Source organism: Coccomyxa subellipsoidea (genome assembly GCF_000258705.1).
Source record: "Coccomyxa subellipsoidea C-169, whole genome shotgun sequence".
In the NCBI taxonomy this organism is placed as follows: Eukaryota; Viridiplantae; Chlorophyta; class Trebouxiophyceae; family Coccomyxaceae; genus Coccomyxa; species Coccomyxa subellipsoidea.
In genome coordinates this window covers 53,173-71,039 of record NW_005178036.1, presented here as the reverse complement: position 1 = coordinate 71,039, position 17,867 = coordinate 53,173, and the positions used below count along the sequence as shown (strand labels likewise).

General features: G+C 54.1%; 1 protein-coding gene across 1 annotated transcript; it reads left to right on the top strand.

Moving 5' to 3' along the window:
- Positions 1 to 336: 336 nt before the first annotated feature.
- COCSUDRAFT_65872 (hypothetical protein) lies at positions 337 to 17,737 on the top strand (the record flags this gene model as incomplete). Its single annotated transcript, XM_005647828.1, has 38 exons — positions 337 to 351; positions 516 to 712; positions 993 to 1,150; positions 1,414 to 1,562; positions 1,727 to 1,939; positions 2,051 to 2,147; positions 2,304 to 2,489; positions 2,735 to 2,863; positions 3,162 to 3,340; positions 3,664 to 3,838; positions 4,138 to 4,330; positions 4,590 to 4,745; positions 4,992 to 5,186; positions 5,320 to 5,477; positions 5,638 to 5,730; positions 5,899 to 6,097; positions 6,409 to 6,587; positions 6,943 to 7,097; positions 7,363 to 8,827; positions 9,039 to 9,238; positions 9,448 to 9,571; positions 9,695 to 9,819; positions 10,077 to 10,235; positions 10,515 to 10,658; positions 10,964 to 11,114; positions 11,423 to 11,560; positions 11,871 to 11,998; positions 12,224 to 12,497; positions 12,766 to 12,997; positions 13,311 to 13,423; positions 13,665 to 13,813; positions 14,169 to 14,484; positions 14,748 to 14,944; positions 15,328 to 15,462; positions 15,892 to 16,068; positions 16,431 to 16,535; positions 17,086 to 17,260; positions 17,601 to 17,737. The coding sequence occupies 38 exons, from the start codon at positions 337 to 339 to the stop codon at positions 17,735 to 17,737; spliced, it is 7,470 nt and encodes a 2,489-aa protein (XP_005647885.1).
- Between the last annotated feature and the right edge of the window lie 130 nt (positions 17,738 to 17,867).

Here is a 17,867-nt window from a genome sequence, read left to right as displayed (position 1 = left end):
TTAGTAGCAGGTCAATGAGCAGAAGGTAATGGCCTGCAAGCAAATAGGCATTGCTTATACTTCCATGCCAAGCACAATCTAAGAGGGCTTACGTATTCATTCTAAGAAGCACGTTCAGTGTCATTATTTAGCATTTTAAAGCTGAGAAATATATTTGCAACATAAAGAGAAGACTCCACCTGAACAACAACCCTGCTTGAAAAATTCAGAATGCCTCAAACCGCAGTTTGATGGAGCTTGCAGCTCCTGAGATGGCCCAAAGGTGGCCAGGGCCTCCTACCAGCCCCGTGAAGGCGATTTGGCCTTCGGAGGCGCCGCAATTGCAGTTTGCAGGCCATGGATCTGCGGGAGGTACCGTTGCCCTGCATCGAATCCAGGTAGGTGTTATCGCTCGTATGAGTACGTGGGAATCGTGTTCTATGTTTGACCTGGTCTGCTCCTCATGAGCGCATTCTAGGAACCCTCAGCACAGGTCCTGTCCCAGCAATGCGACCTTGATATTTTCTCTTGCCCAGGAGCCTCAGCAGGGTCAGCGGGAGCAGAATGCAGTTGGTGCTGCACAGCAGCAGCTGCCACTGGTACTGGACCTACTGGATGCTCGAGGAAACCGCATCAGCGACAGCGTGCTGCATGTGGCGTGGGCGGATGCCAATGGAGCATTCCTCTTGGCAGCTGCAACTCGCTCCTCCATCATTGTCTTCTCACTACTCAGGTCCCTTTTCATGCCGTGTAATAGCCTAATAAGAGAAGTTTTTGCCCCTATGTTGCTGTGGCTTTGGACTTAGTGGCAATGCCCGGAGCATGCAGCGTTAATAACCCCTGCTTCTGCTACTTGTGCATGCATGAGGACTGCACTGACATTGCTGGCATGCATGCGTTCTTGGTAAAGCTCATCCTAGCACTGCATGCATGGGAAATGCACTGGCATTGCTGGCATGCATGCATGCATGATAAAGCTCATCCTGAAATCTATGAGGTGTGATTGCATGCAGGTATTTCCAATGGCTGCTGGGAGATCTTGATGCCATCAGCAATGTCCAAGGGCCCCTGGCAGAGCAGCTGTGCGTGGTGGAGCTGAGCAAGTCTGAGACCATCTGTGGGTTGGACTGGACGCACAAGGCTGATGGCCTGCTGTGCGCTGACTCATCGGGTGCTGTCACAATGCTGGGGTCTGTCACCTCAGGCAAGCACTCTCATCAACTGCCTGTCTTTGAGCAGTACACACTGGCGCTGGTCATTGCTCTGATATCAATGCTCTTGTTCTTATTGTGCAGTAAAAATTCACAGTACATGACTGTACCTTACCTTGCACTATATGTTTGATTTTCCAAGGGGAGGGTAAACTGCAATTATAAGAGCATATGCAGCTGTTAGACATACAGGGGTCTGACGCGAGGTTTTGTGTGGCTTCAGATACAGCAAGGAGGATGGAAGATGGGCAGCTCCCAATGATGGAAGGCCTTGAGGTGCTGTGGAAAGGGGAAGTCAGCGAGCCGCAGACTTTGCTCAGCGCTGGAAAGACTGCTTTCTCCCCGGCTGCATCTGCAGCAGGCTCCAAGATGGTGAGGCCCTGGCTCATATACATCACCATATATAAAAGGTTGGCTGCATGTTGTAATGAACTCTGAGATTGCATTGCTGCCAATGCCATTGAATGCTAGCTGGAATATGTGTCTCATATGTGTCTGCCCTTCAGCCAAGTAATTTCTACTTTGTGGGGGAGCAGGTACAGGTGTGGTGGCCACCTCAGCAGCCTGATGCATCTCTACCACACCCAGCAGCTGCCGTCAAGCAGGAAGCTGCCGCCACCAAAGCGGTCGCTGAGCCTGTTGGTTTCTCATCGGAGACCATGGCAATCCTGAGCAGCTTGGGCGGAGGCAAAGTGGAGCCAGTGGAGGCAGTGAAGCCACCGGACAGCACACCAGAAGCAGATGCCCCTGTGAGTGGCATTCCTTTGGTTTTACAGCTCCTGCACAGCCAACAAAGTGATTGGGATTTCTATATGGCCTGATTACCAGCGTTGTCACAGTGAATCTCACCTGATGTACAGGCGGAGCCGGATGGGAGCAATGAGCTGAGTATGGAGCAGTTGCGGCATACATCACCCGTAGTGTCCGTACAATGGAGTGGCGCAGACCTGCTGCATGGTATGCCTGCACTCCCCTTCTTGTCAATACTTCTCAGAACCTAGCTCTCCTCTACCCTCATGGCCAATCATTGAACCATTGCAGTCATGGTGACTACGATAATAATGTGAATAGGAAGGCATTGTTGCACAGTTGAAGTTGTCCTGTGCAAAGCAGGGGATGCAGGGGAGGGAGATGGGCCCGCTGGGGCGCTGCTGCCGCCAGCTCAACCGGCGTTACTCACCATGACTCGCGACGGCGTCATGCGCGTGTGGGTGGAGGTCACCATGGCGGCTCAGCAGCAGCGGCCGGCTGAGGGCGCCACGTCACCAGAGCGGGCTCCTGCTTGGGGCGCTGCCCGTGGTATACAGGCAAGATTCAGACAACCTTTCCACTTTTATACTTCTGTAGCATGTCATTACTAATGGTTGTCATATTCGGTGACTGATGTTGAGGCCGATGTGCTTCCTTCTTGCCAGTGCACAAGAATAGCAGAGGATTGGTGGGACTACATCATGCTGAATAAAGTGAGCAGTTGAGATACATCCAATATGGCTTTGCGTGTCAACAGGGCAAGCGGAGCGGGTCACACTTCTGCGTAACGTTAGTCATCCAGCCGCCGGTGGGTGCGTGGGATTTGGGCCGGGGGGCGCCGCGCGTCTGCTGGGCCGTTCCCTCCGGACCGGAGCCGGCCACGCGGCCGGAGCTGCGCGCGGCCAAAGTGCTGTGGATTGTGGGTTTGGGGCCTGCCCCTCTGCCCTCAGGCAAGTCCCTGACGCTGCATCTTTTCGTTGAACACACACGTGCTTGTCATCTCTTGCGTGCATGTCAGTTTTGTGGTTTTCAGCGCAATCACGATGTGGACAGCTTTCCTTCCCGTTTGCGTGTGGAGTCACATCAGATGTCACATTTGCACCCACAGAATAGGAGGGAAGCCTTTTCCACATCATTTTGTGCAAATGCTTCTTTCAAAAGTGCTATTTTCTCATGTCTCTCAAGATCTCGTCGGAAGATGGGTTCTCCTTGTGATCGCAGGACCAGAATCAGATGCTGGCGGCGGCCCTTCAGCGGCCGCAAGCGCTGATCGGCTGCTGCTGTGGGCGGTGGCGGGCCTCACCGGCGTGGTGATTGGCGGTCGTCCCGGCAGCGGCGCGGCCAGCCGCAGCGCGCGCGTTCCGCGCGCTGTGCTTTGGGGCCAGCACGCTGGCAGCCTGGTTTGGCGCTCCCAACTATCGGTGATTCATTCTTCATCATCACGGCATAAGGGCTGTGACAGTCATCTGGAAGCTAAGCCTAGGGCAACATGCCGGTGGGAGGCTGTGTAGATGTGGTAATTCCAGCCAGGGTCTCTCTTTATTGGAGAGACCCTGGCTATATAGGAACCACAACATCTGAAAGTCCTTTTGCTGAGCATCCTTTCGAGTCCCTTGAGTTTCATACAAGTTGCTTCTTGTCTGCCGCACCTTCAACTTCACCCAATTTCTGTCCTTGACTGACAAAGACGGTGCTTGATACTGTACCGTGTTTTGGACTTCAGGGCCCTCGGACGCTGTCTGCCTCGGTAACCGTGGCAGAAGACATTCCGGTGCTGCGCGCATTTGAGGCCGCCGGCGCAGAGCACGGAGGGAACACAGAGCTGCGTGCGTACCGGCTGGACACTGTTGAAGATGACGAGGCGATGGCATCATCCCTGCCTCTTCCAACCTCCCCAGGTGACTCTTCTCTAACAAAAATATACAATGAAAATATAAAAGTATAGGGGTTCCATGGGTACTGCCCGGTAGCTTTGCTTTCCTATTCATGACACGCGGCCAGGTGTGCATCAAAGATTGTCTACAACTGAATCTTCTGCATTCATTGCTTCATCTGTGTTGCTGCCCGCAACTCAGGCCAGTGAATACGTCATACCGCTTGTGTCAGAGGTGGGTCTTGCCTTTGGCGCCATTCCTGAGTATGGTAGAATACTGTGCTGTGATGCACTTATACCAAAGCGTCCTTGTGTGCATGGCAGGCTCAGCTTTGCCGCCAAGGCATCTGCAGGTCCACGCGCTGACACAGACAGAGCTCCTGGGCCATGCATCACCTGTGTCAGCCGTGCTTCCCAACGAGGGCCTGAACAGCGCAGTATCTCTGGGCAGCGATGGCAGCCTGCTCATCTGGAGACTGTCCCCTCTGCAGCCCTTACTCAGCCTCACACTGCCAAGGTAAATTTATGGCCATGTGCAGCGACTGAGCTCTGGCCTAACAATCAATTCTAGTTTACTGCAGATTCATAACTGGGTTGAGAAGTATGGCAACTCAGCACTAATTCAGTTGTAAAGGGAGACTTCAGAGCCACGTATTGTAGTCTTCTCTTGAGGAAACTCCTCGGGCATGTCTTCTCTTTTGCTGACCTTGAAGGAGCTCGAGAAATTAGTACATGATCAAAAAGGACATTATGTAGCATGCTGTGGTACGCTGTAGGAGCTCTGCGGAGGACAGCAGCTCTGCAAGTGCCTCAGGCCAGTTCACTGCAGTAGAATGGCTGCAGCACAGCTCTGCTTCGCAGAGAGATAGGGGCCAGTGCCTGCTAGCTGCAGCATCCTCTTCTGGTGTCTCCATATTTGCTTGGAGGCACAGGTGCACTCCCGCTCTCTTTGCTTCTGACTGTGTCTCCCTGCCAACCTTCTCGTTGACAGATCAACGATGATGTCCTCTTCTGCTTGACAAAGTCTGTAGAGAGAATGTGACTTCTGGGGCTGTCAATGATGTGTTTTGCATGGAGGAACAAGAATATCTTAATGCATGCTGATATCCCACTCTGCTCCAGACTCTGTGATTGTGTTTGCATCAAATTTGAAGGAAGTTCTTGTCCATGCCTTGTAGGCAGCAGAGACTGAGGAGAGCGGGAGATGTGAACCCCACACTGCTGACTACACTCGCGCTGCCGCCCAGCTCGGGAGTGTTGAGGTGGCTGCACCAGCCCTACCAAGCAGCCGGCGCCTCCCAGGAGCCTGACATTATCACCCTCCTTGGGTGGATCGCCCCTGAACACTCAGAATGCCAAGACCAACCCTCCAGGTGGGTTGTCTGGATTTTAGGTCTTCAAAGGCTGATATGGAAGTTTAATAAGAGCGATCACCATAACATGCGGCGAGCGTGGCCATCGCCGATAAAGATATTACGAGGACTGATTTATTTGAGTGTCCAGCAGGCAGGACAAAATGGCTGTCTGGCAGATCAAGGCGCAGGAGGGTGGCATTGAGGGCAGCCTTGTCAGCAGCGCAGCCTTGTCAGGCCTGGAGTCCTCTGCAAGAGTGACGTGTTTCGCCAGCTTGTGCGGCGGTGCACAAGATGCAGTAGCACTTGCAGGTTCGCCCTAAGCCTCACATGCATAGGGTAGTTACAGCAGTATCTCGTAGTGCAAATGCGTCTTTAGAAGGGGTGCAAAAAACGAATGTGCAGCATCCTGTGAGGGCATGTCAATGAAGTTCAGTGCATACATTGTTGAAACGCAAGTTGATTTGCGCAGGTGACTCTGCTGGCTGCTTGCATGTTGTGGGTTTGGAGGACGGAGGCAAGGGCGTCAAAACCTTGGCAACAGTTTCGGGGACAGAGCGCCAAAGTGAGTCTTTATCTCATGCATACCTTTGAGGATCTCAGAATTGTGAAAACCTTTTCTTTCTTCCCAAGCACAAGACTTGTCAACTACTATGATTCAATCCCTCAGACATTATTTACATATTTTTTCGGTATATTCTGCCTAAGAGACGTGTGACCTGATGCAATGCAGGTGCTGTGGTGGCTCTCTCGAGTGCATGTGGGGGAGCCAGAATAGGCGCGGCAGTGGCCAGCAGCCGTCTCATGGTGTACGAAGCCCAGTCAGGCGTGGATTATGCGCTCACCGCGGTTGTCCCTCTGCCATCCGAACCCACAGATGTCGCGTCCCTGCCGCTGCCGGCACCGGCTTTCGCTGTCGGCTGCACCGGCAGGTCTGTTTCAGTGTCTCTCCCTTGCATGTTTATATGCGCATTCAGTGTCCTGATGAACAAAGGTCGCGCAGGGCAAGCTGCACATAGACATGCAAGTTTCCCCAGCAGTGCATGGCAAGCATTTCTTGGTGTCAGTGCAAAAAGTACAGTAAGTAAATAGTAAGTAAGAGTACGGAGTGGTAAGAGGGTGAGAAGTCATCTTCTTCAGGGGATCAACCCAGAGCCCCACCACATTCATTCTGTCCAAGGATATGCCACTCCATGTCATTTGGGAAGAGCGGAGCAGACCGGGGTATATGATGCGCATGCAGGGGGTTTGTGGTGGTGTGCCGCGCCAGAACAGGCGCCTGGCAGACACTGGCTGCACTGTCGCCCACGCCGCTGCCAGGGGCAACACTCGCGCCACTGCAGCCGCCAGATCTTCTGCTTGCCGCACTGGGAAACCAGCTGGAGAAGCACCGCGGCTTGTCGTCTCCCAGTAGCGTCCCTGGTGAGTGCGACTGCTTCACAGTCATGCTGTTGTGACCAAGCATGAAGTTGCGTGCAGCACTTTCGGCCTGCATTGGGTGAGGTGTGAGCATATTGGCATGTCAAGAAATTTGCAATTGGCTGATCAAGTTTGCTCATTGAAGGTGCTCTCATACAAAAGATTGCGCCGTTTTTGGAGCTTCCTGATCTGCCACTCCCAAATGTCAAAGGCCTGGTGATACGCGTGTGCCTCTTCCATAAGTTTCTAACCTTAGAATCACCCAGTTGCCAATGACTGATTGATGCATGCTTTTCGGTTGTACAAAACACCGTGCGGAGCAAAAACCTATCCTTGAAACAGTATCCCTGATTTGCAGGGGAAGGAGATCAATCGTTGGCTGAGCTGGCGCTCAGAGTGGGGGGGCCGAGGGCGCCATGGGACCCCCTGGTGATCCGCGGCCTGCTGTCTCGCGGACGCCGAGCGGCCGCTGCGGCTGCTCTGCGCCACTTACTGGCACGCCTCAAAGCCGTGGTGCGATCTGGACTTGGTCCTGTGCATCTGCATGACTTGTAAACAGTTCTTGGATATGGTATGTGTATATTTGGGGGCTGCAACTGGTCTCCAAAGTTCAGTGACTTTGTGGGCGCGCTGACCTCCTTCAAGAGCATTGACGTGCCCTTCTGGGCCAAGGCATGACAAACAGCTTTGGTACACATCACAGTATGCTGCGTGTAACATCATCTGGGGATGTAAAAACCACTAGATTTGGACTCCTTACTTTTATCCCCTGTTGCAGGAGGCGGCTGGTGGGTCAGGCTACAGCACTCTGGAGCCCGACGCAGACAGCAGGCCAGCTGCAGCAGTATCTGCACAGCTGCTGACATGGGCGCGCCAGCTCAGCAATTTCCTGAGCAGCCCACAAACGCATGTAAACTCCCAGCAGCAGAGCAGCCGTGCCACAGCGAACGGTGGCTCCATCGTGCCCCGCGAGGGACGGTCTTCTGCTCAGGTGCAAGGGCAGACACCTACCAGTGCAAGCGCAGCTTCAGTAGATCCCTTTGCCTTTAACATGAGCAGCTTTGGCGGCTCTGCCGGCTTTGGTACTGACGCGCCCTCAAGCGCGGCAGCGGCAGCACAGGACCCCTTTGCCTTCAACATGGGTGCCTTTGGGATACCTAGCGCATTGGGTGACAGCTATGAGGCCACAGCTGTGAATTCAGCGAGCAGCATGAGTCATGAGGGCGGAGATAACAGCGCCTTAGCGGCTGCCGCGGGCGCATATGCCTTCGATGCAGGCGCCTTTGGCATGCCAGGAGGAACACAGGCAAATGCCAGCAACATCGATGAGGATGCATCTGCAAACAAGCAGGGATCAAGAACCCAGGAAGGGCAGCGAGCAGCAAGCAGCGCGGATCCCTTCGCATTCAGCATAGATGCCTTTGGGGTCGGTAGCAGCTCACACCTCAATATGGAGGAGGGTGACAGTTCCTCCAATCCCTACGCCGCTGACAGAGGTGATACAGGAGATACGAGCAGTGGGCACCAGAATGTAGCTGCAGCAGCCAGTGTGGCGGACCCGTTCGCCTTTGACCCAACCAGCTTTGGCATGGAGGCTGCGACTGAGCCACAGTCCCAGTCAAGCAGAGCAGAGGCCCCCGTCAGCAACAAGTCAGGATCAGATCAAGTTTCTGCTGAAGCACCTTCTCAGAGCGCAGCGTCAGGGAGAGTAGCAGCTGCCGCCGACCCCTTTGCTTTCGACATGGGCGCCTTTGGAATGGGTGGCTTTGCAGCGGCAGATTCAGCGGCTGACGACACCGGCAATGACCCATTTGCCTCTGACAGGCATGCAGAAGTGCCGCAAAGTCCTTCAGCAGGGGCTTCAGACATCCTCTCAGGCACCCTGGATCCCACTGCATTCGGAATGGGCGCTGCAGAGGCAGCTGTCCCGTCTCCAAAGCGGCAGCCGCCAGCTGTCTCGGGCAAAAGCGGTTTCGAAAGGGGCAGAGCAGCGCCTGATCAGTCGTCGGGGGCAGGGAACGCTGAACGCGCACAGCGCAGCAGCCAGCTGGACGCCTTGACGTCCTATTCTGGCGGCGTGACCAAGGATGCCACAACAGGCAGCGCCCAGCGAAGCAGAGGCATGCATGCAAAGCTTGAAGCGCCGGTCAGAAAGACTTACACGCTGTCAACAGTGGAGCTGCAAGATCTGCAGAGGCTGCTGTTCCTTGCTGCTGGATTGCCGAGCCAAAACACTGATCCCGGTGCGGCACTGCATACATTGCTGTCTTTTCTGCATATCTCTGCATGCCTTGCTGTCATGCTGGTACAGGAAGTGCTCAGAATGGACCAGGCTTGGCAGACCATATAGTTCTGTATATGTTCTTTTGGCGCAAACACAACAAGCAGAGTAAAGCAAGCTATGCAGCAGCAATGGTATTCCCTTGATCAAGCATTGGAAATGTTTGTTTGCAGAGGAAGATGGAGATGAGGAGGCGGGTGGGAATGGGCTGCCAAAGCTGGAGCTGGACAGCAATAGCATCAGTGTCTGGCTTGGGTTGGAGAGGCTCGACAGAGATGCAGTGCAGGAGCTGTTGGGCCTGGCCAGTGTGCTGGCAGCTGCTCAGGCAGAGCCCCTGGACGAGCCAGCTCAGCGGCTGCTGACGTCCCTGCAGGTAGATCTTATACCATTCGCATGCTATCCGGCGTAGTGACACTGCTCTGATTCCTGGGTACTCCTCCTGCTGCGAATAAATGCAGTACAGACAGGCTCCTCACTAAGTTTGACAGGCCTGCTATATCGATGCTGCAGCATGCATGCAGGCTCATGTGCCATAAAATATGCAGCCTGTCATGAAGTCTCTACTCTTTGACCTTGGTGCAGGTTGCCCTTGTTCCCCAGCCTGCCAGCAACAAGGAAGCTAAGCCTGCACCGCAAAGGCAGATTATTCGCTCCAGCTCTAGCCTGGCCAGCCTGCTGGCAGCAACAAGAGGCACCACTACACCAGGTGCTCCTATCAGTGTGTCATACAACTGTGTTGTTCCTAAATAATCTTGCACCCCTGTACATCCCAATGATGCACATAAAGTGTATGCTGCAAGGGTAATAAGCAGGGAATGTGCTTACACAGGCAAGTCAGAGGAAGGGGGTTGGGAGAGCAATGTGGGCCTGTTAGAGGCCGTTGACATGCGCGCTGTCCTATGGGCGCTGATGTCAGCATCGCCTGGCGCCCTGCTGGACGCATGCATGGCCACGGTGTGCTCTCATAGCAGGATCATCTTATCGGCGTCTCCATGGTTATTTTCAAGAGCTTGAATGTAATGCTGGGCACTGACTTTGGACCAGCCCTAAGTCGGCTGGTAACAATAAATCCTGACTGACTGCCTGCCTGGCTGAACATGCTATCACGCAGTGTTTATGACAGGTTTTGGCTGTCATCAGCTTACCTACTTTCTTGAAAGCGCGCATTCACAGTGTGCAAGAGAAGATGCACAAGACATCTTTGCGTGCAGGTGCCCGCGGACACTATGGTGGAGGAGAAGCAGGAGCCCAAGATCGACTTCACATACAGCGGACAGAAGAAGCTGGACCTGGGCTTTGGCTTCGGCACTGCCAAGCCTGCAGATGCGCAGGATAGTTTTAAGCAGCTTAGCTGGGAGCGCATGCGCAAGGTGGAGCATAACCTCATTATGCCAATTTGTACTTTTCACCTTGCTCACCAAATGCAATGCAGCAGTCTGCTATGAATTTGTTTTCTGCAGCAATTTTGCAGATGTGCGTCATGCATTCAGGAACGCATGCATAAAGGCATGCACTGTAGTGAGCATATGGCACATTCATGAAGCCACCCATGTTGGCTTACTGTAGATCAGTAAAGTGCACGGAGATCATTGAGCGTTGAGTGAGATAAAGCAAAAGCTGAATGCGCATTACTGTGTACCGATTGACAGGCAGGCGCCGGGTTTTGGCTGACGGACGCGATAGCGGTGCGGCAGCAGGCGGAGGCGCTAGCAAAGGCCCAATTTGCAGCGAAGCGGGACCCCTTCGACTGTGCGCTTATGTACATTGCGCTCGGCAAAAGGACCCTGCTGCAGGTATGATTAAGTCAACAGGCAACTGCATGTGTTATTGTGCGCCTCTTTGATTGCCTGCAGCACTCATCAGTAGTGAATCAGTCCTGACAGTATCGGATACAGCTCGTGTCTCTGCAAGCCATGCCCTTGGCAGATAAAAGGAGCCTCAAATCTACTCTAGATCGCCATTTTGACATTTTTGGTGTTTTGTCTTTTTGCATGCTTCTTCATGAGCTGGTGACCATGGGACATTTTGAACATCTCTTTCTAAAAGTCTCCATGCTTGGTGACACCCTGCTGATTGCAAAGCTGTGCTGCAATCGCAGGGGCTCTTCCGCTCGGCGCAGCACAAGAAGCAGGCAGAGTTCCTGGGCCGCTCCTTCACCTCTGACAAGGACAAGGCTGCCGCCGCGAAGAATGCCTTTGTGCTTCTGGCGCAGCACCGGCCGCAGCTGGCTGCCGCATTCTTTATCCTGGGTGCGCACAACTCACCATTACATCCACCACAAGTCATCACCTTAAACAAAGCACGCTCTTGTTCGTTTAAGAAGAGCATGGGTAACAGTGCCATCTAATTGCACGTTTCAGGCTCTTCTTGCCATCTTATTTCTTGTGAACAGGAGCGATGTACAGTTTTCAGTGAGGGTGGAGGCCCTGATTGCTTGGAAGCCATCGTATGCCTTGTGTGCATGTCTTGAGGATCAAAGGCTCCTCAGCAACGCTGACGTGCGAATGTCATGTTCCTGGTATGCCTCTTAACCATGTGAGCGCATGCATGCATGCAGCGGGGCAGCTGAGGGATGCGGTGGGCGTGTGCGCCAATGAACTGGCCGATCCGCAGCTCGCCATCTTCCTGTGCCGCCTGCTGGAGCCGGCTGGCGGGCCCCTACTTCAGCACCTGCTTGCTGACGAGCTCCTGCCACGTGTGTCCATTGTCTTCATCAAACTCTACAAAGATTGCCCATATCCATGAGTGCAGAAGCCATACAGTGCTTCAAGAGCTGCGTTAAGACAGAAATAATGGGCTGTGGCAGAGAGGCGGCTGTCTCAATGGTGGACGTGCAACAAATGCATCAAGAAGTGCTCTACAGAATATTTCAAGGGTTGTGGCAGAGATGCCCACAGCAAGCTGCATCAAGCCTGAACGACAGCGTGTAGCATGAGGGGTCATGAGAGAGATTATGTTACTGCTCGACTTATGGTATGTGTAAAAGGTCTGTCGGACTCTTGTAGGAGCGCTGGACAAGCAGGATGCATGGGGCGCTGCTGTGCTGGAGTGGCTGCTGGGGCGGCCAGATCAGGCGCTGCAGACTCTGCTGTCATCTCCTCCTGCGCCATTGATGTCTCCCCAGCAGACTCAGGTAACCCTTCACTTTGACCTGGAGTTTTCTCTGCTCACCCCAACTCCAAGGCCAGTTTGGCACCTCCACAACCTGTCGGTTCTTCTGAGCGTGGAACAGCCCCTTAGTAAGAACACAAAGAGAAATTATAGTGAACACAGATTAGATCCTTTGGGGCTGCGGGAGAGAAATTGCTGTTCCTTCTACTTGTTGTGAGCCAGCACATGATTGGTGTCCGAGTTGCAGGTTGACAGGGCTGGTGCGCCAGAAGAGGCGCTGCTGTTGGACTTCCTGCACCACTGCACCGCAGCCCAAGCCGCCAGCCTGGTGCCCGGGCCCGCCACGATGTGCACGCTGCGCACCCTCGCACAGCGCAGCGCAGCAGCGTTTGATTCTGCCGGCATGCCTGATCTGGCGCTGGAGGCACTTGCTCTAATGGAGGCGTTTGAGCAGCCGGGCGGCGCATTGCAGTCGATGAAGACAGAGCTCGCTGCTTCTGCGCTGCTTCGGCTGACTATTGGTGGGCGCTCCTGTTGGCCCATCTTCTCACTTGCTTTGCATCTTTGCTTCGGATTACACCCTCCCGATTCTTGTGAGAATCCCTGGGAAGTTCTGGGGAGTCTTGCATGAAGCTGATAATCCTGGCTGGTGTGGCAGCAAAACATAGAAAATGCCCGTACAAGCAGAAGCTCTTCACTGGAGTGGAAATGTCCCTAAACTTCCAGACAGATCGGCAGTCTAGAATGGTGTGCGCCAGAAGCTGAGAAGAGTGCGCATCGATTTTGCAGACGCAGGCAGGAGGGCAAGCTCGGATGCAGGCAAGGCGTGGAGGACGGCTGCGCAGGCAGGGCTGAGCGGGCTCATAGAAAAGGGTATCCTGCTGGAGCCGGAGCCTGTTTTGGAGCGGCTGGGTGCACTCGCGGCGCTGCTGCGGCCGGGGGAGGCGCCTGTTTTAGCTGAGGAGCCGTCAACGCCGTTCTCCGAGTCCAGCAGCCGCCTGTCCTTCAGCCGCGATCGCAGGTGGGTAAGAGGAAAAATGAAGTGTCACTTGCTAGACACAAACAACTAAGCCATAAATAAGCTCAGGAAATACAAATCTTGCTAGACCCCTGCAGACAGTCTCTGCTTGCTGTAGAGACATCAAATATGCAGGGTTAGCAGAGCCACATGACACGTGCCGTGATGGGTTAGTCATTTGCGAACCCGTTCAGCGAAACGCCGAACCCCGCAGAGGCGGCACGATCCGTCCGACGGAACGCCCTCTGGATCATAGTGGCGAAATATGGTTGATCTTGCCAGCATGCAGGAACTGAGGGGTCTGCTGAGTGGGCAGGTCTGGCAGCGTGCGCGCTGGTGCGGGCGGCTTTGCCGGGACGCTGTATGACGGCGGCTGGGTGGTGCAGCAGCTGCACGACAAAGTCTTCACCGTCTGCGCAGCCCAGGCCGGTGCGCCATTGCCTCTCTTCATTTTTGGAGGTGTTGCACACGTTTGCAATTAATTTTACTCTATTCTGGAATACAGTGTACCCGGCTCTGACTAAATTGCCCCTGTGCATGTTCTGTACTTTTCAGACATATGCCTATCACATCTTAAGAAGGCTCATGCGTTGGTGAAAACCTGCAAAACGAGCAGGGGTGTTAAGGTCACGGTTGTAGATACATTAAGGGATATGATGTGGGCTTTCAGGGGATTGGAGCGGCGAGGGGCGTCCAATGGTGGCGGCCACGGCGCACAAGGGGCTGGTGGAGCTGGAGGTAACGCCGCAGCAGACCGTGGACGCATCCGAAGCAGCTTCCTTCTCAGCTGCCGCCTCTGACGCCAGCTCAGCCGCCAAGGTTGGTCACTGCTCTGTGGGTGATGGCTGTGCCACTGGTGACACAACCCATAAGTATTGTGTTTGAAGGATGTGCACAAAGCATGAGCGCATGGGAAGATTTGTTACGTGCTGTGATAGGCCCTTAACATTGCAGTGGTTCAGGCGTCCTCACACTGTGCCAAATTACATTACACAAAGATAAGCTTGCTGCGATTCGGCAGGCACATATATGCAGATGCCTAAATAATATTAATACAGTAAATGCGTAAATGTAAATTCCTGATCAACAGCAACAGTGCTTGGACAGTCTCAGACTACTAATTGGTCGTGAGCAAAGCCTGATGCATTTGCTGAGTTGAATGGTCCACGTGCAGGGGTCAGTCTTCTCGGCGCTGCTGACTGACATGATGGAGGCAGTGCGCTGGCCGGCCGCCGCCACGTTATCCGCCACATCACCCGCCATGTCAGCAGCCGGAGATAACGCCTCCCCACGGACGTCACCGGCCGCTCCGGCCGCCGGCGCCTCTCCGAGATCATCTCCCAAGGCCGCCACCCGCGCGCTGCTGTCTCTGACGTCTTCGAGCGCGCTGAACCCCCGGGACTCGCCGACAGCTAAAGTGTCCGCGCGCACTGACAAGATCGCCACTGTCGCGCTGGCCTCGCACCCCTTCCGGCCTCTCTACCTGTCAGGTAACCCCTTGTCCTTGCACTGGACGTGTTGTCAAAGGAAAGCTTGTCTCTGTTTATTTGTTGATCTTTAAGGCACAGGGAATGGGAGTTGGCATTATTTTGCAGTCTGCGTGGTTTTGCAAGAATAAGCAGCACAAGAAAAACAAAAGAAGGGGGCGAAAGGTGTGTGGCAGTGATGAATTGACTGATCGAGCAACTGAGAAGATGTGACCTGCTAAACCTTTTGATGGATTCTTTCTTAAACACAAAGTATAATGTTGCAGGCAGCGCGACGGGGGAGATATATCTGTGGCAGATTGGCGCGAAGCAGGCGACCGCCGGATACACTCCCATTCCGGCAACGTTTGGCGCGGCGCCTCCTGCTGCGTCGGCCTCAATATTCGCGACACCCAGCCGCGCATGGAACATTGACCGCCCGGGCGCGCTGGCTGCGCTCGGACACTGGGGCCAGCCTCAGTCGGTGCGCCCCCTCTTGATAGATCTTGTCCACTAGGTTTTTTTTTGAAGTCCTCCGAACCATGCAGTAGACAATGTTTGCCCCTGTCTGATCAGGCATGGCATTGAAAGTTGACGTGGCCTTCAGACAGTGCAGAAGAATCTCTGGCTTCTGCTGTTTTTGCTGAAACTAAGCAAGACGCCGTTGAGCTGCTTGATTCTTGGTGATATGGATTTGAAATCCTCCAATGAAAGTAGAAAGACAAAGCTGCTCGGCGGTGCCTTGTACGGTGACAAGAGAGGGCAGGTTGTGCCGTCTAGATTAGTGTGAAGGGACGGAATATGATGCCTTCTCTCCTTGTTGAGGGGAATGAGTGATAAGTCTTGTGAAGGGCAAATGGTATGCAGGTATGCTTCAGCGAGGGCGGTGAGCGCTTTGCGGCAATTGGCCAGGGCGGTATGGCGGCTGCTTGGCGGCTAGACGCTCCGCAGTATACCCGCTCTGATAGCGGGCCCCTCGCTCGCTCCGACTGGTGCCACCAGGTCAGCAACTCTTAGTTTTCAACCCTTCTTGGCAACTGAGCAGCGGGTTGTAAAGTGCAGTCAAGGCTTGAAAACATGAGCTCACGCCAGGCGTGAGCACACCTGGGCGCACACCTAATTGCCTTGAGCTCACACTTGTGTATGAGGTCAGGCGTTGCCTCGTGGACTGACACTCACCCGTGAGCTCACGCTGTGTCTCGTGAGCTCATACCTTGTCTCATGAGCTCTCTGAGCTCACACTCCTTGCCACGTGAGCTCACGCTTTGTCTCGTGATATCAAACCCACCCTTGAGCTCACGCATGCATGTCCGGAGGTGACTCAATCACAGCATGACTAGAGACACACGCCTTTGTGCGGAATACATAATGTTCTCTGATGAGCTCTGATAAATGCTGTGTGACTGAGGGGCTAACGTCTTCAAAATGCAGGTGCTGTCCAAGCGCGGGGTGGATATAGCGTTTGTCGGCGGCAGCAGCAGCGTGCTGGCTGCGGGCGGCTTCTGCCCAGTGGGAGGGAACATCGTGCTTTGGGACACCCTGGCCCCCATCTCAGCTGGGCCCATCGCATACCTCACCCACCACACCCCCTTGGTCACCGCCCTGCAGGTGCTGGCCTGCCCTTATTACTGCCTTTGGGATCTAAATGTGCGTATCTTATGCCCCACATTATGTTCGGTGCGGTATAAATGCATCAGGTTTTACCATACCAGGTAGCTTGCTTTCCCAAAATGCTGCAGTATTCAGACGGCTGTGCACTTGTTATGCTATGCATGCTAGCTCCCTGCACCCTCCCTTGCTGCCTCTGGGAGCTTGTCAGGTAGCGTAATAGCGTAGATGGTTTTTGTTGCTGCCATCTCTCAGCTTGTCCTCAACCGCGTGCCCATCACCTATTATCACTGCCGTTGCATGCTCACGGAATTGCTGGATACTTGAAAGGTTTAGTCAGCGCGGGGAAATTTCCTTTGCAGGTGCTGCCGGGCGGGCGGCTGCTGGCGGCTGCGGATGAGGCCGGGTCGGTGTCCGTCTCCGACCTGCGCATGCTGGGCACCCAACGCAAGGCCCTACTGTGGCAGGTTCGGCTCTGCTCTGCTCATTAAAGCGCCTTGCACTTAGTTCAGACGGTTCAGAGACAGAATACGTCTCGCCTTAGGAGTGAGGATTGAACGCATAGATGCATTCGTGTAAGGGCTAACGCCAGCTCTGAAGATTTGGCCACATTTGAAGGTCGTCAGTGGAATTGTGCAGCAGGTATCAGGTCACCAGTGACTGATGCATGTTCAGAATTCTTGCCAGACGGATCATCTCAGTGAAGAGTTGTCTGCATGGCATGATTGTTCAAATTATGTCAGACACGCGGTGCAGACCTCTTCTTCCCTCAGTTGGTCTATCTGGCAGGAGTCTATGCAGACTAGTGCTTCTTCTCATCCACTCTGCTCTGTCTATCTGGTATCTATCTCTGACTCAGTTGCTTGAAGCATGCATCTCCTTGAAGCACTTCCAGAATAATCCGGTGTTCTCCGTCTGAATTGATTACCTGGAAGCCAACTACCTGAAGCACACAGCTCAGTCGGACTATTTGGAAGTCAATCACCTGAGCAGGCAACATGTTGCATTGTCATGCAGGCGAAGGCGGGCAACGGGGGCGTTACCTGCCTGGCAAGCGGGCCGCGGCCGGGACTGGCTTCGGGCAGCCGCGAGGGAGTGATCACATCATGGGCCGTCGACAGCGGAACAGCGCTGCAGAGCATCGATGTGTCCCAAGTGCAGCCCACCTCCAAGCAGGCCCCCACGCCCAAAGGTAAATTTTCCTTGTTGTTCTGCCGATACCTATGCTCCAAGAATGTAAACTTCTATGCCATCACGTGTCAGCAAGTGCCTGTGTCCCGCCGCAGTCAGGGGAGGCTCGGCAGGTGCTGCCTCGGTTGATTACTCATATCCCACCCCTTTTGCAGATGTCAACAATGGTAGTCTTGGATGAAGCTGCATGCAGGATGCAGAGAAGGCCTTGTTGGTTCTTGAGGTCCCTGGTCCAGCCAAGGGCTTGATTGAACGATTCTCAATGCTAAGCATCTGCAGCGCATGCTTGTGAGGCTTCAAGGCGCTCAAGGGACAATGAGTGGTGTGCATGGGATGCGCAGGGTATAATTTCTTCAGCGATGTGTTGAAGAGTGCGCGGCAGAGCGTGGCACCAGTCATCACTGGGCTGGCCAGTTGCCCAGAGGGCCTCATCTCCAGCTGCCTCGATGGCACCATCCGCTTCCACCCCATGCTCTAAGCTGTCTCAAGCGCTGAAGCTGTCTCAAGCGCGCAAGAGTGTCTAACAGCACTCTTGATGGACATGCTGTCCTCTGGCTATGAAGATCTTTGGAAAACATTCCCAACAAGTGGAATAGATGTGACTGGCA